The 24,552-nt window shown below is 36.9% G+C and overlaps 1 protein-coding gene across 1 annotated transcript in view; it reads left to right on the forward strand.

The window, feature by feature from the left end:
* The window catches only part of clstn2a (calsyntenin 2a), a 103,963-nt gene that overhangs the window by 37,515 nt on the left and 41,896 nt on the right, over positions 1-24,552 (forward strand). The window contains exon 2 of the mRNA XM_088429973.1: positions 6,428-6,550. Within this exon, the coding sequence (XP_088286099.1) occupies positions 6,428-6,550 (123 nt within the window). The remainder of the gene's footprint in view (positions 1-6,427; positions 6,551-24,552) is intronic.

Raw genomic sequence — 24,552 nt, forward strand, 5'->3', positions numbered from 1 at the left:
CTTATAGCGCGGAAAATACGGTAATTTAGCATTTGATTTTGTGTTTTAAATTAGCGGATTGCATTGCGTCGAACAGGGAGGCATCACGATCATGCTTTATTCCATTAATCTTAGAAAGTTTGAAAACATGAACAATGTAATCATAGAATATGAAAACCGTCTGAGTTCCTGTTGCTGCTGCGCTGTTTGTGATCAAGCAGATGCTTATTGTAGAGGTCAATAAGCCACATGGATCTTTGATTGTTCTAAACAGACAAGGTGAATTATTGACTTGCCAAGTTGCTGTTGAGTGTAACGCTAGTCCAGTTGAAGTTGCCTGCAGGTCAAAGCAAAACAATGGTCAAGCGATGGCGTCTATCTCCAAAAACTTGATTTGAATCCCACCATATCGCACGAGCGGAGCGCCAGAAAAACTACAGATGAATTTTCCCCCAGATACACAACAGAGAAGAATAAGCTGAAGCGGCAAAAATATGTCATTACGCCCATTTCCAATTCTCACTTTTGGATGTTGTTTTCCGCCTCCACATTGTTGACTTTTTCTCTCGCTGCGCAACCCCCTCAGCCTTTTTGTCTGCTGACAGGACACATTCACCACAAGCAGTTCCCTCATCAAGACGCATTTGCCTACAAATGTCCTTCAAGATCTGGAAACAGTCTGGAATAGTCTTTCTATTGGGGTGGCTTGGCGACTTCAAACCTTTTTAAATCCCTCTTTAGAAAGAATTTAAATAACTCTAAATAAAAAAAAAAACCATGTTGGAAAAAAGACATGGTGTAAATCTTAACAGCAAATACCACCAAGAGTCCTCAGAGAGCATGCGGGAAGAATTCATTTTGCGAAAATGAGCCGCCGGCAGTCTCTAACCGAAGACTACAAGCACAAGTCAATAACGCCTAATTACATTCTTTATCTGAACCGCATCTTACACTTCAGGATTGATGCTTGAAAAGTCACTTTCACTCCAATGGCAACTCTGCATGCCTAATATGCAGTACAGATGGGATACATTTCTTGTCATTTATTATTATTGTGAGAATTCGCCAAATTTTTCATGATCCGCCATTTATCATTCGTCGGTACCCTGAGCCACCTTCCGACAACACAAGTTTACCTTTTTGTTTTGTTTGTTTTTTTCAAACCAAACCAAACTTGCTAGTCCCATCATTTGTCATCAGACTCGTCTGATTGCCCACCTCTTATTATTTACATATTTTATATACCATTCCGTACCATTTCCCGCTGACACGTGGACATAAGAGAAGGAACACACATACTACATACGCTAGCAGTGATAAATTAATCAGAGGACGTGCAGTACGTATGCTGGCAGCAATAAACCAAATAAAGAAATATTAGTTACATTCCCATTTACCCATAATCAAGACTATTTCTAATACATTGCGCCGTAGGTTGCAGAAAATCTGGTATTGTTATTATTATTGCTATTTATTATCTTTATGTTGGTTTAATGTTTTAAATTAAAGTAAATGAAATATTGTTATATTATTGCTAATTATTATTATATGGAATTTGAGATCCATCTTCAGTTGGTGAGAATTTACAACATAGTTTATATAAACAATGTTCTTGAAAATATTGTATATCTCCCACAAGTTTCAAATGTTTGGAACACCATAAATGTCATTTTAACTTAGTCGTCAAACCAGAGACTTAAAGCTTAAATACATAAGCATGAAAAGGTTACAATTCTGCTAAAAAATGTGTGCTAGCTTAATGCTAACATGTTGTATCATCTGCTGTAGATAGCTTAATGAAATGAGAACACAGTTTGGGATTTTTGTCCATTTTTCACACCTTCCCTGCCTCTTCTTCTTGCCCTCAATAACACTTCATCTCTTCCCATAGACCTCGACACTGCCTGAAGTATTGATGATACTACATTAAAGATGGGCAACTCTTGATTTGCACATTAAACCATTAAAAAAAAAAATGCCCAGAGCAGTGAACCACCTCAATCATTAGCACCGATTTGCAAACACATTCTGAAATGTAATTTGAAGAGAGTCCTTGACTATCATTGTCTTCAATTCAACTGTGCAAAGTCTTTGCACACATTACCTAATCCTCATTTTGAAATTCTATCCTAATGCTTTCAAACATGCTTGAATAGTTATCCAAAATGTTCTGTCATCAAGACGCTCCAAATGTCAACTTGGGTCACTTTGCTTTATCGCATACTGTAGCCTTCAAATTAATTGCGCACCACTTGAAAAGTAAACTTCTATCTGACCCCTTTAACCCTTTCTTTTATTTGTTTGAGCCTCATTTAATGCGGCCTTCATTTCTATGAAATAATCGCATTGATAACAACATTCAAGCAAAATTAGTCATCTTTCCACACCAGTCTGGCTGAAATGTTTTGTAGAGCAACTCCAAAACACACAATCCAATTAAGAGATTCAGAAGGAACTATAATGGCCCAAGATATTGGGCGATGGATTTCTGCTCAACATGCAAGCTTTATAAATGGCTGCATCTATCCAAACAATTAATATTGTTCAGCTGAAAACAGTTTGTCAATATTATCAATAAGAGAGACTGGACGCCAAGAACGCAAGCTTAGTCAAAGTTCTTTTTTTATAAAAGGAGAAACAAAACCATACAAACCATGGAATTCTGGCTGCAGGCAAGGTTATTTATTTCTCCAACTGGTCAGGAACCTTCCACAAAAGTGTGTTCCTCTTTGGTCCAATAAATAGACGCCTGCAGCTGCCTCTCATGCCATCAACATCCCAATACCTTTTACAATACACTCAGGTAATAATGATAGTGGTACCTCTACTTACAAACGTCTCTTGTCATGAAAAATTCAGGATACAAAACGCCAAAGGTAAATGATCATAGTTTTTATTATTCATTACATTATGTATTTAGAATTCCATGCTAATCCATGGCTAATTTGCTAGTTGCATTGTATTTTTATAATGTATCAATATTATTAATTTAAAGGGTTTAGGGGCTTTTTTGTGTAGGGGGGAGGGGGGGTATTTACATGTACATAGCACATCCATGAAAAAGTTCTGTTGCAGAATTACTTCTAAATGAATGAATTTCTTAAGTAGTTGTACCACTTTAATTGAATAGATGAAATGCCTTCAAATATGTCTTAAAATGAACTTGTATACGGTAATTCATATTTTCTCACATATTGTGACATGCCAGCAGATGTTTAGGATGATATTAGCAGCTATGACATGGCTTCCACTTTTTTGTTTTTTTTAACGTAATATTCCATCTGTCTCCCACCTTACTTTTAATTGGGCCGCACCTGCTTGCTGACACCAGCACAACTTGCCTCCGCTCTTTGGATTTCATGCAGTCATTTTGCTGATGGGCTGCAGCGGAGCTGCTCGCATCCCAAAGATGTTTTTCGCAGCCTTGCTAATGTACGCTGCCTCCACTTGCAAGAGGGAGGAGCTAGCTACAGCTAATGTTTACTATACTTAGCAAAGTCTCCTTTCCCTGGGACCAAAATGCCATCTTCCATAAAGAAAGAAATGATCCAGAAGGATGCCAGTGTTGAATATGTTCTCCAATTTCCGTCTTAATTCCATTATAAATCCAACTGTGGCCTGTACTTTTTCACAGTCATGTAAATTGTTTTTTGTTCCTGGATTGCTGTGTCCTCCATTATTTTGCCACCAATCACAACGTAGAAACCAGCTAAGTTTTGAAATGCATTTGTGCATGGCTCAGCACATTGACGGACTACAGTATATCACGGTGTCTCGGAAATGACAAAAAAGAGATTAAATATTAGACTGACAGACACTTAAGGACAAGCAGTGAAGATAAGCAGGGCCAGCATCCGCTTTATGGATTGCGGTTGCTTCTTGTGGCGTGATAGATTTTGCACAGGCCTGCTGGAGCCACTTTTAGACTCTCCCACTAAGTGAATTAGACGTCCATAATGGGCAGCGTGACGCCGCGATGAGTGCAGATGCTCCGTTAGGTAATGATGTCGCCGCAGCGTAGTTTGCCGTCAGACACTTTTACCAACTCAATAGCAAGAATGTCAAGGGCAAATGCCTCGCATGCATCAAAGATGGCTTTACAAGCTCTGATTCATGTAAGACATTTTCACATTAACTTTTGTGCGGATGAATAGAGAATGGAAAGTTATTTGTTTTTGTTTACAGGAGCTCTTGCTCCTTTCTCGGCGATGAATGGAAAATGGAATGCGGGACTCACTGTACGCTGTTTTCAAGCCTTTCAAGGGTGCTTCAAATTGTTGTTGCTTTTCCAAGTTTTAAGTTTCCCATGAAATAATGTGCTTGTCATCCAATGAACAATTTTTGATCGTAGAAAAATACTCAGGGCTTTGAGTCCCTTTTCATTTGTCAGTGATAAAATGTTGTTTTTTTTTTTTACAGGGTTGACATTTTGTTTCTGGTGACATTTGTCTATGTGGCATGTGCAATTTTTTCCAGGCTTATACTATGGCCCGTGTTAAGGGTATGATTGTAGTCTTTTTTTTTTGTAGTCTGGTGTTTTTGTTTCTTTTTTTTCAACTAAGATCAAGTACTGACAGGTCTTTTTGTATAGGGTGAGCTAATTCTGGTAAATGCCCTGTCGCCCCGCCCCTTTTGCACCAAAACAGTTGAAAATGACCATGTTCTGCAATATTATTCTCTGCTCCACCCAAATGGCTTTTTAAGTTTAATGATTGAATTATTTCCTAATTAATATTGTAAAGGTTTTTATTTTGTAAGTTTTAATGTAACCTCTGTATTTTGTTCGAGGGTAATTGCTGTATTTGACGAGCATCTGCGCAGCAGATGGTACAGGTTCGGCAATTAAAGCGCCACAAACCCAGCCGTGGAACCCCAGAAGCCAGAATTATATATTTTAAGTACTTTTGAATGGAAACGACCAAGATTCCTTGTGGATAAAGCATACACTCAACGCAAACCAATCACTAGTTCAAAGGTAGCCTCAGTGCGTTTATATGACTGACATATTTAAGTTACTAAAAGGGTTAACTTGGGTCTACTGGGTTTTCAAAATCCAGAATATGAGTTTTTTTTCTAGGTTAATGCACGTGTTTACATGGCATTTAAAAACCTGCATATTGCCAATTTGAGGGTTTTAAAAGGATTATTGACTGCATGTAAATTATGAGCAGCCAAAGACCAACAAAAGTGTGGAGAAAACCACTTTTGACTTGACTGTGCTGTTCTAATTCTACAATGTGTCATTTCTATCCTGATGAATTTATTTAAACTTGGATTGTAGCAGCTTGCTGTCATGTTGACACCAAAGCTCCATGCGAGCACTAATACTTGTAGATTGAGATTAAAACCGGAATTCTCCCTCATTCCTTCTCTGGCCTCTGTGTACTTATTGGATTGGGCAGATGGAAAGTGGGAGGGTGTTGAATCCACTGTCAGTAATTATTTGCGATGTGATCTGTGGTAATCTCCAGATCATCTGGTGTGCTTAATCCCATTGTGGCTGGGGCTTACTTTCTTCTCGACAGCCAAAGTGATAACTTGGATTACGAGGCTCCGAGGGGAATATTCATGGGTTTGAGTCTGCCGTGTGAGCCACGAGCTTTTCACCTGCCGCCAAGGTTTTATTAACACACTAGACGGGGCTCTTGTCTGCTGTGTGGCACATTTTCTTAAATAGTGGCCGGGGGCGTTTATTTACTGAACTATCTGATGTAGATGTTTCCAAGTCTACGGCACGATGTGGCTCAGCTAATTAACACTTGTCTTTTTGAGTGGAGGTGAAGGAATGCTCAGCGTGACTTGCATAACCTTGCTGAAATCTTGGTCTCCTTAAATTATGCTAGCCATCTTCCTATGTGGGAGGAATTATATGATTCCGTCAAATATTTGCACAAACCTCCATTCCATGTGCCATAATGACAGATAGGAAATTCCGTTTTTATGCTGTACTTGAGTTTTGTTTTTTTTTTTTTTTTTTTTATACGCCACTCCATGTTTAGTAAACAAGGACAAATGCTAATGCTATTACTGTTTGGAGATCTGTAAGCTTGTTAGATACTGAGCAGTGTGTTCTTTGGCTGGAAAAGTAGGACAGTGCTTTTTTTTTTCCTGACACAAAAAAAAAATGGTTAAAAATACTGTATTGATTTGTTTTTTTTTAGTTCGCTTCCTCGATCACTGAGATCAATCCCAAAGCACGGAAGTGTGCAGGCAACACGGTTCATTTCTTGAATTCCTTTCTGCTTCTCCTCAATCCAAGATGTTTTGATTTGACTCGAGATGTCCAGATGACACGTGTGCACTGGAAAGAAACGTGTGAATTACAAAAACAATCTTTGAAAGCCTTGCTTTAAATTGAAATGTGCATTCGAGTGAAACTTTAAACAGGGACACAAATGATTAATATCGTCCTGTCTGTCTTGTTTTTTTTTTTTGTCTCCTTCCACAGTCAACAAGCACAAACCGTGGATAGAAGCATCTTACCATGGTGTGATCACAGAAAACATGGCTACTGTGCTGCTGGACCCGCCGCTTGTTGCTCTTGACAAGGATGCGCCTATCCCCTATGCAGGTAGCTACAAACACGCACGCCTGAGGGTTGTTCTATCATAATGGGGACATCCCATTGATATAACCCATTTCCTTGCCCCTAACCTTAACTTTAACCATCAGAAATGATTACCTTACCCTTACACTAATCTCAACCTTAACCCAATTCAAACAAATACTCTAAAGGCAAGCCTTGACCCTCAAAATGAGCTCTGAACAAGTGAGGACAGTCCTGAATGTCCTCACTTCTTCAAAATGTCCTCACAATGCCGGCAGAAAACTCAAAGCAGTTCTCACAAGTATAGCTGTACAGGACCACACACACACACATGCATATGAAAGCAGATCCGACTGCACTGGAACCTTGAACTTGAGGACTCAAATTTGTAGATCTAGAAACGTGTATAAATAAGGATGAGCATTGAAATGCTGGAGCGGGGCCGCGATTTTGCAGTAGTACATCTGTGGGTTCTCTTAGGACCATTCACGTTTTAACTGGTATAAAAAATGCATGTTAAAATATGGACTAAATATATGCCGGTCTGCAAACAGTGAAAACCCATGTAGAATTGATAAGCACATAGGGAAATCTGTAAACCCCCCAAATCTCTCTCTCTTTCTCAAAAAAAAAAGAAGAAAACACACTAAGCCTCCAAATGTGGCCCCAAATGAAATCCACAAAAAGTAAATATTGAAAAAAAATATCTAGCAATAGGTGAGAATGAATGAGTTCACTGTAGTGGATGGAAAAAGTTTTATTTTCCTTTTAATTTTTTTTCTGTGCAAGTACGGTCAAAAATTTCGCCTGCAAATCAGGAAAACCTTTGTTTGACACTAGAGAAAACTGAGAAAACTGTGAGGGGGAGTGGGGGGGGGATCATTTTGTGAGCCCCAAAAATTTAAAACAGCAATCGGTATATGTATTGAAAATAAAAATAAAGAAAATATCTGTCAATATGTGAGTATGAATGGGTCCACTGTAATAGAGGAAAAATATTTTTGGGGGGATGGCAAAGTATACATTCATGTAATGTCCTCAATTGTAAAAATTCAGTACAAAAATACTCAGAAGTAGGTTGAAGTTCAAAGAATCTATAAATATCCTCCCCCTCATTCCCCAAATAAAAGACAAAGCCGTCTTAGATGTACAGTACATCAGCAATGATTTAGAATACTAACAAAATCCTCATGTTCATAAATCATTCTGAATATGGAATAAACAAAAAAACAGGCTACGTTACGTTACTGTGAAATCCTAACTAAAAAATGAAAAACCAATCATCACTTGGGCGTGTCCCGCTTGTTGCTGATGGAGCGTCACTTGCTATCATCTAACGTCTATCAAAACCATCTGAGCAGGACACGTGGCTCTTTTCATGGGCAACGCGTGATTATTATTATTCTCTGTATTTTTGGCGCGGCAGCCACAGAATGAATTGACATGACGTGAAGAGAGCGGAGCATAATGAAAAAGCTCATCGGCAGATGTTGATTGCGTTGTCTTGTAAGAGGCAGCCATGCGACCATGGCAGAGCTGACAGCGAGAGTGCCTTTGTAATTAGATAAATGATCCGCCTTTCCAGCCGTCAGCACTTAAGTGCTCATTATGGCAAAATGCATTCTTTTAATCCAGACGATGACAAGCGTGCAAATTGCAGATTCTATTTGATATTTGTTGTCTGTTTTAGCGTAAAGTCGCAGATGTCTTTTATGATGCTGCTCGGTAAACACACTTGACCTTGATGAAAAATTATTCTTACGGGCTTCAGACCGTCATTTCAATTTGTTTACTGAATGCTAAAAGACTTAGCACCAATATAATATAGTGACAGTTCCTCATATTCTGGATTTTTCGATCTATAAACAGCAACTTTTTTCTCATGATTTGAGCCCTGTGGCTTTTAGTTAATTGCGGCTTATCTGCAGGTTTTTTTTAGTTTTTTGCTAGCCACCAGGATACAATACACTGGTAAAGCAAATGTGTGTATCTGTTCATGGTGTCAATTTATGGAGCCACTATGAAATACAAATATATAATATGTAATAAATATGTAAATCAATGGCTGTGCTGAAAAACAGTTTAAAAAAATTATGTATAAATTGAAAAATTATGTACAAATTGAAAAAGGTCCTGTATGTGTATATATATATATATATATATATATATATATGTGTATATATATATATGTGTATATATATATGTGTATATATATATGTATATATATATATATATATATATATATATATGTATATATATATGTATATATATATATATATATATATATATATATATGTATATATATATATATATATATGTATATATATATATATATATATATATATATATATATATATATATATATATATATATATATATATATATGTATAATTTTGAACTTCTATGTTCCGCAGCATTCTGTCCGTGTTATGTTGAAAATATCCATCCATTTTCTGTAAATATGTTGGCGCTATGTTAGCACTTAAGTATGTTGAAGATAGGGTGTTTGCTGTAAGCAGGCAATTTAAAAAAAAAAAAAAAAAAGTCAAAAGAAAATTAAAAAACAAATCCATATATTTATTATCTGATGTTACAAAGTGTGGTTTATATGGCTTATCTATGACAAAATGTGTTTTTTGTTCAAATTTTGCTGCTGCAGTTTATATTCTGGTGCCGCTTGTTGTCCAGAAAATACAGTACGCATATCTAATCAAATTTACACATAACACCACCCTTGATACAAGATCTTATTGAAGTTATACCTCATTTTGTATATTTTTAATACCATATTTTTAAAATTCTTTTTGAGCATAACCATTGATTCACGACTTTTCAATTCTGTTTCATTGGTGTTTCATAAATTGACACCTTGAGCAGAAACACACATTTGTGGTGGATTGTCTCCTGGTGGCTCGTTAAAAAAACAAAAAACAAATAATAATAATAACCTGCAGGTATGCCACACTGGACTATAAGCTGCAGGGCTCAAATCATGAGAAAAAAAGTCATGGTCAATAGTTTAAAACTACGGTACTCATCTTTGTTTTTTGTGAGCATAGTTTTTTTTTATATATATATATATATATATATATTTATTTATATTGTATAGTTTTATGTCTGTCTGTAATTGCTTGGGAGGCGTGGCTACTGATGGGCAGAGGTGTGTTGTATGTGTTGCCGTTGTCGATTAGCGTATTTGAATGTTGCACCCCGTCTAAATTAACATTGTTCATCCCAAGCGTTAGATCCAAATAAACCTGAGAAATTTGAATAGTGGTTTGATTTGACTGCAGAGGTGTGACCCGTACTTCTGCTTTCTGTGTAATTACGTTGAGGCAACTGACAAGCGTTAGCCACTTGGCTTCCACTTGTGTCACTGCAACCTTTCCTCCGCGAGTGCAATCACAGCCCCTTCTTGCTTTTTGACTCATGTCTTGTCCTCCCCGCCCCTGCGGCATCACATTTCATCGACGCTTGGCCTCACCTCAGGCATGAGGTGTAGGTGCAAAATGATGAGTGCGCGCCATCCCTTCAGAGAAAAGTTGCACGGATGGAGCCAGCCTTCTCAATTAAATTAGTATGAGGAATGCTTGCAGTGGTCTGGAGGTTACCATCAAGCAAATAGTCAGCTTCCCTTTTGCCATTTTTTCTACTGGGGGGCCGCAGTCAACAGGCATAGATTCTCCCCATTCATCATGGTACCAGAATAGCTCGCCGTTGTGCGCCACACAATTTCCTCTGTGGAACAGGCTTGCTGGGGAGAAATAAGAGCATTCTGTGGAGGAAAATATAGAATAGACAGATGGATAACAAAATTGTTTGAACACTATCAGGAAAAAAAAAAAAAGGGCGGATATGCGCATGCATCGAATGCAATTTTCTGGGCTGATTCCCATTTGTCTCCCCCATCAAAACAATTGCCCACTGGTCATGTATCAATGTGCTTTTATGAAATACTTGCCTGCAAGACGTATTGTTTTCAGGGGAAAAAAAATGGCTTTCCAGACGATATAAAAAGTCTACACACCCCTATACAATTGCCAAGTTTTTTTGATTTAAAAAAAAAAAAAAAAAAAACACCAAGATAAATTATCTGAAGACTTTTTATCTGTTGTGTTTCATCACTGTGGGTGAGTTGATGGAAGGTTGTGAACCCAAAATGCACGCAAGCAAGGTGCACTCAAAATACTAATTTAACATGAAGAAAACTGCATACAAAGTGACAAACAAAATATAAACTACCTACCAAAGCACTTGAATGACTCTGAGGAACACAGGAATCAAACTCGTGATGAACAACATTGACAATGACCCAACAAGAACCGAAAGGAAACAGGAAACTAAATACACTCAGGAAACAGTACACTCAAACCGAACAAAACAATAAGGAGCACCTGTACAAGACACAATTGCAACAGGGAGCTGATTGGACCAACAAAAGGGGAGCAGGTTAATGCAGACGTGAACGCAATCCCACTAACAAAAGAAACAAAAACATGAACATGAGCAAAAGACCAACCCACCCAGAATGTGAAAAGACAAATCAAAGCCCAACAAAAACCCAGAACAGAAAGAAACAGAAAACAAACCACGGAACATAACTTTGTCACCATTAATGTGATTTATAAACTGTAAAACTCCACTGAACTTTTTTTATATTCAATTTGACATTAATTTAAATATGCTAAATTAATTCGGAACACAGCCGCATCCTCGTTATAAGATGTGTGCGCACTTGTTCAACCACATCATTACAGTTATTTGTTTCTACCTCCCTTTATAAATGATTTAGGAGAAATGTGCAGTTTATGTATTCCCTGCTTGACATATTTTAATGAAAGAAACCAAATTCATAGTTGAATGGGGTTGATTACAAATGACGCCGCAATTACACATTAATATGCATGAGGTCCACACTCTCGGACAAAAGTTTAGAAGGCGAAACCAGCAAAACATACACATCAAGAGAACGACGTCCAGGACGTGAAATATTCACATGATTTATTCGACAAACACCATGCTAATGAATCTCGTTGCTAATTCTCGTTAAAATTAAACGCTTTAAAGTCACAAATTTTATTTAAAGACTTTAAGCTTTAGGGGCTATTAGTCCAATCTACTTAGTTATCAATAAGAGAGACTGGAGACAAAGAACACAACCTGAGTCATACTTGTCTATTGCAACATGTGGAGAGAGCCATTCTCCTTTTGACTTTTTTTTATTACTTAAGCGGGCTATACAGAACAGATTCAAGCTCTTCTTTTCCTTGACATTATCTTCTTTCTCTGCTTTAACAAACAAAGTCAACATTCCAAGACTTCTTACTTACCACACCTTGATCAAATACTGGTTATTAAATACATGGGTTATATGTGTTTAAATGAGCCAACATGCACATTTTCCATCATCTTTTGGTGATTGGCACACATCTTTTATTGCATCACCATCTTGGCACTTCCTACTCATGAAATATAATGTCTTAAAAAATGGACTTTTATACTTGAACTTAGAAGTAGAAAATCTCACACTTTTCTACTGAGAAAACAGATGATAAACATGCACATTCTACATACCCATAAAATGCCAAGCCCACCTTTTTTATGTACTGTTCTTTTGTTAAAAAAAAGTCATACATTTCATTTTATTATGTATGATTGCATATGTGCAAGAAAAATCTAGAGAAAATTGTAGCGTTGCGTATTGATTGCGATCCCGCACAAGCGCAAATCGGGGGGCTTACAATAGCCTAAGAAAAATAGGCAGACTGCGTGTACGCCTGGAGTCATCGATCGGAAAACACTGTGCGTGGCAGAGGTGAATTCGGTAGTGCTGAAAGAAAAGGGCCAGTGAAAAAGATCATGGGAGGGGAATGGTGGGAAGCCTTTGTGATAAATTCCTTCCAGAATTCATTTCTTTCATTTGTTTTTAGTCCACTTCTTGCGTATGAAATGATGTCCATTATGGCCAGCGAGCTTGTTACTTAAGCCACTTTTTTTTTTTTTCCCTCGAACTGACCATTATCCTTTAGCCTTGGGGTCAATTTCACCTTAGCGAATGAAACCACCGTAAGATGATTACGATGGAAATTGTTGCCCAAGTTGAGAGAAATCATTTAGAATCGCTCAATGGGTCTAACTGCTGTGAAGTAGCCAAAGTTTTTTCACCTTTTTCCACTTATTCGGATTCTCTCTGACCCATCGAGGACTCCAAAGTATTTATGTCACATTTTGGAACATTTTTTTTTTCTTTTTTGATTACTTTTTTGCAAACTACAAAGCAATACAAAAGCAAGTAGAGCCAAGTCAATTTCTCTGCAGAACCTGGTCTTTTTAGAGTAGAGTACAGTAGAGTTAAGCAATGCTTCTCAATTATTTTTTGCAAATCCCCCCTCAGTAATGAGAACCTTTCATAACCCTTCACATTGTTGTGCCGACTACCGTATTTTCTGCACTATAAGGCACACCTAAAAGCCTTAATTTTTTTAAAAAGCTGATGGTGCGCCTAATAATCAGGCGCGCCTTATATATGGATCGATATTGAGATTGGGATTGGTAGATGGGGAGTGAAGTGATAAAGTCAGCTTTACCTGTTTCTTTTGTGTGTTTACAGTTGAACAAAGTTGGTCATATTGACATTGAGTTATTATGCCATTGAGAGTTTAGAGTTATTATTTGAGTTATTATTGTTATTACTTTGAGTATTACTATATTGTGATGGAAAAAGTTTTAAAATATGTCATTAATTTAGGGTGCGCCTTATCTGGTGTGCCTTTAGTGCGGAAAACACGGTATGTATAAGATTATTATCCATAGAAATTGTATACATGTATACTTAAGACAGTATCCTTTATAACATAAATATATATATACTGTATATATATATACTGTATATATATACTGTATATATATATACTGTATATATATATATATATATATATATATATACTGTGTATATATATATATATATATATATACTGTATATAAGTTTTAGCAACTGTTCACTACTTTTTCACAGTGTTTACATAGGTTACAGGTTAGTCTAAAGCAGAAAAAATGAGTGCATCAAAGTGTCTGAAAAAAATATGTCACGACAAGAAGTCATTTCCTGTTCAAATGTTTCATTTGCAAAATCCAGTCTCACGACAAACATTTGTTTTGTTTTGGTTTCTTGCATTGTGTTTTTTCACATCTTTCTTTTTCCTTTACGCGGTGCTAATTAGGCTGTTATACCTCACACAGCAGGAGCTGTGAAGTTTGACAGAAAAATAGGTGAAGCGTTACCAGAAAAAAAAAAAATGCTGCTCGGGAGATGGTGCATGAAGGCTCAATAGGTCAAAAGGAGAGGATTGAAGTGACCATGCAGATGAGGTTTGCCTACCCAGAGGGGAACATCTTTTAGTCCGCCTGCTTTCCTCCTTCCCAGCTTGTTGCACTTGTGCACTTGTGCACTTAGCGCTGATTTTTGTTAGCTAATGGAGCCGCGCGTTTGTAAAAAGAGATCAAAGACTCTGGCTGCTTTTTGAGGTTACGTCAGGCTGGATGCTCTTTTCAGGACCGCAAAACACAAAGCAACCTTGTAGTCCTGGCTGAGGCAATAGCTCATCATAAATGTCTTCATTTTGCTTGAGCAATTTTTTTTCTTTTTCTTTTTTTTTGAATACAAGTTGACCTCAGATGTCGTAAGAAAGAGTAATGTGAATAGTGCTTCAATTGGTTGGTAAAAAATATTAAATAACTAAATGAATTCTTATTTGAATTATATTACTATTAAATAAATATTAAAAATTACAATAAACAACAAATAATTGATTTGAATAAATTAAAATAAAAAATGAAAATATAAAACAAATAAATGAATTGAATTATTATTATTTATTGTTAAATAATTAATACATTAAAATAAACAATACATAAATAATTAAAATAATGAATCAAAAATAATGGCTAAAATAATTAAATTTAAAGTATTTTCATTTACAGGCTAAAATAACTAATTGAAACTGCCTGTTATGATTATAAAACTATAAATTGTATGAAGTAATTTTAACAAAATGTTCTTTTTTCTCGCTTTCAATTTTTTTCATCTGTGACTCATTTGTGTTATCTGTAGATCCACACATACAAAAACATTAAAACTGAAAAAAAGTCTGTTTTCCATTCTTCTAATTTCTAGTTCCTGATACTAAAACGGCCATAAGCTTTTTCCCTATAAAATAAAGATTTTCAAAAACATGCTCAAGAAACCAATAAAAACTAGTTGAGGAAAAAAAGACGTTAAAGTCAAAAGAAAACGAAACCTATTAAATGAAAAATCCCAAGCTGTTGAAAATCAGTTCAAATTCCACATTGTTTGGAGCCTTAAAAAAAAAAAAAAATCCCCTCCACTGTTTCTGTTTTTGAAGTAAGCTGAGGATCTTTTTTTGTGTACTTTGCAGCCATGGTGTGACAATTGCACTTCTTTTTCAGGGGGTCCACAATTCCATGAATTTTGTCCATTCCTATCATGTAATTATTATTCTGGTCATAGCTTTGCATTGGTGTCTAGCTGCATTTGAAGGGTAACTCATTTTTTCCCGTCTCTGTCACAGCAAACTATAAGCAGAAGAACGAATAGTGCTAAAAGCTCCCATCGAATATTCGCGCAGGTCTCATCATTTTGATCACCTTGTTAGCAAAGCACTCATTTGTTTAATGTCTGAACGAGGGTTTCGAAAAGACCTTACAAGATGAGATTGCGAAACCGCAAAGCACAATTTGATGAAATCACTGGCTGTAACATTATACCTGGAAATGTTAATTAAGTTCAAAGCTCCCCAAATGAAATGTCAGAGAAAAGTGCCGTTACCTCAGAGGTGATGTAGTGAAGAATTAGTGGCGGAAGTCATGCTTATGGCGAAATGAGGGGAAAAAAAAACACTCCAATGAATAATGAAGAAGGCTTGATTGCATCGTTTTCCATTGTTTAGCCAGCATTCCGTGACTATATTTTTACATGTTTCATTCACTGCCCCCATTTCCAGCTGTATACAGCGATTTAATATTTAAACAGCCAATTGTCAAACGCTTTAAACGCCGTTCTCGTTTTTGGCTTAATGTTGCATGGGGCTAGTGTGAGGCTTATTTGTTCATAAGATCATTGGTGGCCTTTCTCGCTCATTTCAAAGATAACACAGCACAACAAAAGGGTTTGTTTGCAACAAAGTCTGCTACGTTTCTTGAAATGTCATGCGGCTAACTGCCTCACTATCACGCCGCGAACATCATTAACGGAAACACAGTGGCTTGCGGGAGCCCGACCGAGGCGAGCCGCCGCTTCCGCCTGCCCTCATTTTTGCATGACCCAAGATATGTATGAGTCACCGGGAGCATCGGCTGCGATCACACTTGCGCCAGTTGCAATATGCCCACCCATCTGCTATGCTCGGAATGCTGACGAGTATCACAAGCTCCCTGAGGCCGCTTCTTTATGCGAACAGATAGGAAACTCTAGCTGCATATATATATATATATATATATAGATATAGATATAGATATAGATATAGATATAGAGAGAGAGAGAGAGAGAGAGAGAGAGAGAGAGAGAGAGAGAGAGGACCAAGGCCAGCTAGAAGACATCACGTGGAGGTGACGTGTAGCTTGGTTTATTTGCCTCCCTTTCCAATCCATCCAATCACAGGGCGCGTACACGCCACCTTCAACGTGAGGCCTCCTAGCTGGCCTTATGATCTGATTGGCTCTCTCCACTATCTATTAGCTATGTATACGTGCCCGTTCACCTACTGTGCACAGATGCCTGCACTGTGGATTCTGAAGGCCTCAGGCAGATTTCATACAGCCTGGCGACAACAGTTAGCTGAATTCTGATTGGATAAAAACTCTAACCTAAATCTACAATACTGGAAGGACCATAACCAAATGAATGTAACATGAAGAGAATATATATATATATTACAGAAAAACGTAAGACCTCTGTCCGGTTCAGCGTCCATGTATTTGAACCTCACAAATAATTTTTGTACAAATGTACAGAAACTTAAAAAATGTGCAGAATGGAAGCTGAAATCTATTTGATATCAGTCCTGCTGTGAATCAACAATGGCCTTGTCTTGCGTAGGCTATGCATATGACATACGTGCAACACAACGCTCAAAGTGCTTTTCTTTGCCGCTTTTCTCTTCCTGAAAGAACCTGCTCTTTTGCGCAATAGTGCGCAACCCCCCCCTTGAACATTAATTGCTTAATGAATCGTGCGATGAAAAGCAGCTGAAAGCAATGCAGTCCTTCTCTCAATTCTTCAGCTTTCTTTGTGTCTTGCAGCGACTTGATGGGACTTCCATATCTTGACAGGCCAATTAGACGTCAATTTGCATATCTTGCGTGCGCCGTTTTCTTTCTCCATGGGAGCATAAAATGGGATAAGCTGGCTTTTCAACCTTTGTATCACATCAGAGTCACTCAAACCCACGTTATAATCCACCCGTGACCAAATCTGCCAAACAGGTGGGCTGCAAACCCGCGACCGTTTTGAGTTCAATTTCTGGGTGTTGCTGCATAAAATATCAGCCTCATTGAGTGACTGAAAACCATTGGATTTTTCAACAATGCATTTTTTAATCAAGAAAGTTTGGAGGTTTTTGCATTCTTGGGCACGTGTGGATGTATGAAAAGAGTGATGCCTTCGAGGCAATGCAATTTGCTTCCCCACAAAACGTTCTATTCCGGCAACGGCTGCAAAATTGTGCATCAAAAGTCTGCCGTATGTTGACAGACGAGATACCAAACGCAATTAGCCTTTAGTTCATTTCAAGCTTTAAGTAATTTATCGCTTAGGTTTTGTTAAAAAAAAAATACACGGATGAGAACCTTGAAAAAAATGTGTGCATAGTCATAGGGAAAGTACACTTATTGGGCCATTTCAGCCATTTAATCACAGATCATGAACGTCACATGACCAAACCCAGAAAACAAGTGATTGGTTGTTACGCAAGCCTTAGTCACATATCACTTAATTTTCCGTCAAAATTAAATGGAAAATTGTGTTTTAAAAGGTAAAGGTAAAAATAATTCTGTTCAAAAGTTAATTATCTTGAAAATATTAACTTTGACTGCTGAAAATTGCTTAGAAAGTGTACTGTCCCTTTAAATGCAAAAAAAAGTGAAAAATAAACCTCAATTTGATTACATTTGAAAATCCAGTAATTCTCTCAGAATTAAGATGCAATTAATGAAATGAAACACTCAAGTCTCTAATATCAAATGTTGAAGAGGAAGAAACGCTACAAGCTAATGAAATTTCTTTCACCAAAACGAACATTCCTGCTTGCGTTACTCCTCAAAAAAGTCACATTTTCCACTGATATTAGTAATCCCCTTTCCTGATCAAGCAATCACTGTCAGTCAGACGGAAGCAGTCAAGTCAACAAGATGAAACGGCGTGATTTATCGTCACGTGCCCGTTTTCCCTCTGTGACGGATGTCTTACCGCTTCCTTTCAAGGTGACAAGACCGAACAATAATGCATTCGACGGAGAGACCTTGAGATGAAGATCCGCTTTGCACAAGAAGAGAGAGAGGACAAGCCAATATAAATGAAAACAGAGCAAAGCCGTCCCCGATTTATAGTGTACTTGCATTCATATATTAAGGACACAAATTTTAGGACTACAACGGTTATAAGTGTAGATTGAGTAACATCTCCTCACCAGTAGTTGGCGCTATTCTGCGGTAGTTCATCTGGTGCGTCAGAATTTCTTTTGCCACTGTGTTAAATGAAATGTTAGTTAGCAGAATAACTTGTTGAGGTGCAACGATTAATCGACAACTAATCGGTCACCAACTTTTCAATTAATTGCCTTCAATTGTCCTATCACTGAAAAGATCAACCTCTCAAGTGGAAATAATCTCAGATGTTAGTTTAGTAGAAATAGAAAAGCAGTGTGGGCGTATATAAACCGTGTGTATATATATGTGTATATATATATAATATATATGTGTGTATATATATATGTGTGTATATATATATATATATATATATATATATATATATATATATATATATATATATATATATATATATATGCGTGTGTGTGTGTGTGTACACACATGTATATGTATATATGTTCTGCAATTAGTTTCTGCAATGTTTTATCTGATTGATCAATTCATTATCAGATGGATAATTTACTAAAATAATCGTTGGTTGCAGCCCCAATTAGTGAGTGAGTGAACACAATATCATCTTGGGATAAAAAAAAAGTACTATCAAACATTGCTTTAAAAGCTGTGAATTTATGGCTTTGTCTTATTTTATGTTTTTGCACACTGCATCCCTAATTTTCCTGATTGAAAAACATTTTTTTTTTCAAATTGAAATACAAGCTTGTTCATTTAACAAATTGCATTCTTAAGTCAAGGTATTTCTATACATGCAACAAATAAGATATTATTCAAGAAGAAACTCGCAACGTGTGTAAACCATTTCCAGCACAGATCTGTCGTGTTTTGTTGCTTCCCTATCGAACCTTTTACCTCGGCTCCATCTTGTTTCCATTTTTCTTTTCACGATTAAAAAAAAAAGCAGCTGGGCAGTTGACCTCCACAAAAATGTTGCTCGGCAGTTGATAGTGTTGCTATTATATGAATTACAGTCCATCGTTCAGGTCTAATCGACACCTAATTACGGGTCTGCAACACACACACACACACGCACACACAGCCCAAGAGGCAGAGTGTATATTGGTGGACAAGGGTCCCCAGGGTCAATTATGGCGGTGTAATGATCCTAATTGGCTCATTTTCAGCACATTACCCCACTTGATGTCTCTTTCGGCAGGCGGTAAATTAGTGAAGGAGCAAAAGCATGCCTGGGCTCCAGTTGAACGATAACACCGAGGGCCCCAATCGGGGTACCGCTTCATCAATTGTGTGCAGGACTGAGTTGAGCTCCAGAAACCCGGGGGCAACGGAGGAGGACTCTGCAAGGCTATCATGCCACCGTGTTTGTTTAAATTACATGGTTAAATTAGAAGCAGGTGTAGCGCTGACCTCTGGAGAAAAATATGTAGCAGTCTGGCAGTTTGTTAACAACAGTAAAAAAAATATCAACTGAGAAATTAGCAGGCTACTTCCTGGTTCATGGACGATAACCCACAACATGTGGCGCCATTAATGTCTGGCATTATCCCTAATGTCACTTCAATTGAGTAGGCTTTTCCTTATAATGCAAAATGACTCGTACAACTTTAACTTACTGTAAATTTCAGACGATTAACTGCAACTTTTTTCTCATGATTTGAGCCCCTGCGGCTTATGGTCTAGTGCTTCTTATCTGCATTTTTTTACCTGCAACTCGAGGGCAAGCCACCTGTAAAGCAAATGTGTGTATCTGCTCAAGATGTCAATTTATGCTACAACTATAAAATAAAACCGAAAAGATGTGTTTTTTATATATATATATATATATCATATATAAAAATATAAAAAATACATATTCTATATTTTTATATATTTTTATAATGTATAAAAACGTTTCATATATATATATATATATATATATATATATATATATATATATATATATATATATATATATATATATATATATATATACTTGTATAATATATATATATACTTGTATATATATATATATATATATATATATATATATATATATACTTGTATAATATATATATATATATATATATACTTGTGTGTATATATATATATGTGTGTATATATATATATATATATTTATTTATTTATGATTATATATGAATTATGAGCCATGTATTTATACGTTCCATAAAATAATCAAAGGGAGATGGAAGACGACTATCAAAGTACTAATTTCGAGTTAGAACTTCTATTTCATACTGCAGTATTCTTTCTGTTTTGGTAATTTTCTTGTTGCTAAAAATTTAGCCATGTCTGTTGAAAATGGGATGACGTTAAAAAGTTTTAAATAATTAAAAAAAGAAAAACTGATGCGTAAATATCTGATGTTACGAGGTTGTTTATCTGTGACTTTATTTACTTTTGATCAGTTTTTGCTGCTGCAGTTTATATGCTGGTGCGGATGAGAGTCCAAAATTTACGGGACTTTCACAGGACAGTTAAAATGAATTTTTGACGTCTATAGCCGTCAATGGCATTGAATGAGTTAAGTAGTCTCTTTTTAGTGAAAGGGCTACCCGACCAACGCTGACGTTTCCACGTCTCGCATCTTCATCATTTTGTCACCCTTTTTTTCTGGGGGGGGGGGGGGGTAATTCTTCTCGCACAGCCCTATCCCTTCTGAAGTTGTCACACCAAATTTGACGGATCCGCATGGGAAAAGGTGGACAAAAAAACAGGACTGACTTTTCGAAAAGCGCGAACATTTTTGAAAGGAAATTTCAGATGAGTGACAGCGTAATGGATGAGGGCAGGACGACAGCAGCTAAACGGAACCGAGTCCAAATGTCCACCTGATGCATACCTTCACGCACTCTTCCAGCAAAATGACACTTTGACAGATTGAAGTGCCTTTCACACATTTTTATTTTATTTTTTTGTCCCCTTTCCTTTGGGAAAAATTGAAATAGAAGTGATATTTTTGCAACTCTCTCGCTCGAAAACCTTTAATAACTTCTCAGAAATGCAGAAATTTTTAAAAAAATCATTACCTTGTAGAAGAAGTCTAACAGATTCAACAACTTTAATTTGAACTTTTTTTTTTTTACAAAAATTAAATTGAATAACCTACTGAAAAAAAAATATGAACTTACATTTTCATGATACAATTCAATAATTATTTTTAACAGATTTTTGCATGTTTGTTCTATTTAAAATCTAGTACCCCCTGAACGTTCCTTCAAGTACCCCCATTTGAGAACCATTGTTCTACTGTAACTGTTTACTCTTTTGGGAGGGATTTTGTGACTCTATTATATTTTTTTTGTAACCTAATTTCAATAGCCTTTGAAGTGTCTGAAATGGTCACGTTCAATCAATCACAAATTCAATCAATGACATCACAGAAGCACTCACATTCTATATCATAACGACCCCCCCCCCCTCCCAAAAAAAAAAATAATCACGAGAAGACGCAGCAGCAGATGAGAGATGACAAGGAGCCCATGCGTGAATTCTTGTCTGATGGCCGTGGATGAGAACCGCTAACTAGCATGCAGAGATCAATGAAAGATGGCATATTGGTGATGATGTTATCCGTGCGGTCCTATCCCAAGCTCATTAACTGCACTTCAGATGTTGACTCAAAAAAAAGAAAAAAAAAGCACCTTTTGAGAGAGTTTGTGGCATCCCGCTGTAATCCAACGCCCCGCTGTGTCCATGACGGCTTAATGGTTACCCTTTTTTATGGTTCAATAGGGGTGCTTTTTGAATGCACAGGGTCTCCAAGGGTTCCTAATTGCCACCTGTCATATTTCCTAAGATGCTGGTTATTAAACATGATGTGCTCAAGCTGTTTAATGCAACTCACATTTACATGTTGAATGGCAACATGTGAAAGCTTAATTGCACCTTCCGCTATTTTTTTTTTGGCCTGTCGCAGTTATCGATAGATAAGCAAAAGTGCCATTTTTTTTACATTGTAAATTAAATCGGAATAATTAAAGTAGAGAGTGGATATTCCAGAGTCTTTTAACATAGATTGCAAGAGTGACCACCACGTGCGCATTTCAGGGACAGAGACGTTCCCTACTTGGCTTTTTAGCTACGGAGAAATGAAAAATCCACCTATGGTTAAGTATTATTGTAAAATTCAGTACATGCTGATTTGGCAGCTAGCTGGATCTGTGTATATATATATATATATATATATATATATATATATATATATATATATATATATATATATATATATATATATATATATATATATACACACAGATCCAGCTAGCTGCCAAATCAGCATGTACTGAATTTTACAATAATACTTGACCATAGGTGGATTTTCCATTTCATTTTTCATTATTATAAATATATATATATATATATATATATATATATATATATATATATATATATGAAAATTACACTTAAAATAAACTTGAGTTTTATTACAATAAAGATAATGATGTGAGGTGATGTTAGGCCAGCAGAGAAGGTCTCGCTGGCCCTGAGGGCCCACCACTGGCATACCGTATGATGAATGTGTGTATACAAATTTTCCGAGCACACGCATCTTAACGCTGTCAAATTCAGCTTCCTCCAAAAGCCATTTAGCTGTCAAGAGCTAAAACCTGGACTGTCACAAGTGGCTGCATGCACATGGCCCGGTAAAGGTGGGGAGGGAGAAGAGAGGGGGATGTCTCTGAGTGCATGTTAAGACATGAATAATTGCTTATCATAGTGAAATCCCCTGCAGAAGAAATCTGGTTACACTTTGCCATTTACACTTGTTATCTCTGCAGTCACCTTTAACACCTCCATTTGTATTTAGAGGAAATGTAGCGTTTCAGTTCTAGGGAAGCTGGGTGAATCAAATGTCCGCCTTCATATATTTTTGCAAATAACTAAAGCAAGGCTGGAAATAAGCAGTTTGGCATCGCTGTTGGCTGTGTAAATTATGGACTTGCTAAACTGAGAATTGAGCACCTGTCGACGGTCACGAATGCTTTTTTTTTTTTTCAAAAATTGCTCCTCAAAATAAGTGATTCACAAAACTTTCTGGAAAAAAAGAATATATATATATATATATATATATATATATATATATATATATATATATAATCTCGGATAAATGGAATGGAATGAAACCAGTACTACATGTGACAATCTATTTCCTGACTTCTTCAAAGGGATTATTAAAGTGCCGCACAACACTGCCGTGATTCAATTTAATTAGTTTATCTGATGAATTCTCACTCTGCAAATTGTCTTTTTTTTAAAAACTGATTTACACTGCAGATAACAAACCCCAAGCTGAATGGCAGTGATAATGAATTCAACTCTAAACACACTGATAACACAGCAGAATTACTTTTGTTTTATTTCTTACCAAAAAGATGGAAACATCAACCATTAAAATAATCTGCATATCTGGACAATTACAGTGTTCACACTCGGTGTTTTTAAAAAAAAAAAAAAAATTATCGATATTTCTTTTTGAAAGTTAAATATTGAGACTGTCAATTCTTTTTTTGTGGTCATATCACGATCACGTGGTGATTCTGGGCAGAGAGCAAACTTGGCGTGCCGGTAAGGGCGCGTCTGCGCAAGGCGTCAGTCTGTCACCCCGAGGTCAAGCGGGCGCCGCTGTAACAAGCTCCCAAATGCAATTAAGGGGTGACCTATTACTTGAGCGAGCCCGCCGAGCCTGATGAATTGCTCCCGCGGCTCAATCTTTCACTGACAAGACACCCACGCCACTGTTGTCCTTTCACGTCAAAAAAAAATTGTCATTTTGGACAACTTGCAATATATCACTTTTCAAATTCATACATAGGGTGGTCATTGTCATATTTCACTACTTAATACTACGACTCAATATTGACAGGTGGCCAGTCCATGTCACTTTTTGTCCATCCTCAAACCTAGGGGAAAACTGCATGTTTTTCTTCCATTTTTACATGCCGTATCAACACTTTATTTTTAATTAAGTTTACTGATTTTTTTTTTTTTTGGAACACCCCTACAAAAACTGTTGCATCCAGTGGATGTATGCATCCATGTAAAAAAATTATGCGTCTAGGGCGCAGGCAAACGAGCGCACCGAAGGACCCTTAGGGAGGTTTGTCACCCAGGCCACCCCACAGAAAAATTTCTGGCTACGGCCCTGCATATCGAAACATGTCAGTTAGACCTCAAACCAATCACTTCCTTGTTTGAGTCGAAAATTTTGAAGTCTTCCCTGAAGATTTGCAACCGTTGGCTGTGTGGCAACGTCATTAAATATGAGTTTATTCGCTGTCAAAATGTAAGCAGATCAAAGCGCAAGTCCGGCGGTGGCAAAAATCTCCAGAGCCGCGGCTAAGCTAACTTTTGAAACATCTTATCCTTCAGTCAACTTAATGTCCTCATCA

This window comes from Hippichthys cyanospilos, chromosome 12 (assembly GCF_059441005.1).
Source record: "Hippichthys cyanospilos isolate Australia breed blue-spotted pipefish chromosome 12, RoL_Hcya_1.0, whole genome shotgun sequence".
In the NCBI taxonomy this organism is placed as follows: Eukaryota; Metazoa; Chordata; class Actinopteri; order Syngnathiformes; family Syngnathidae; genus Hippichthys; species Hippichthys cyanospilos.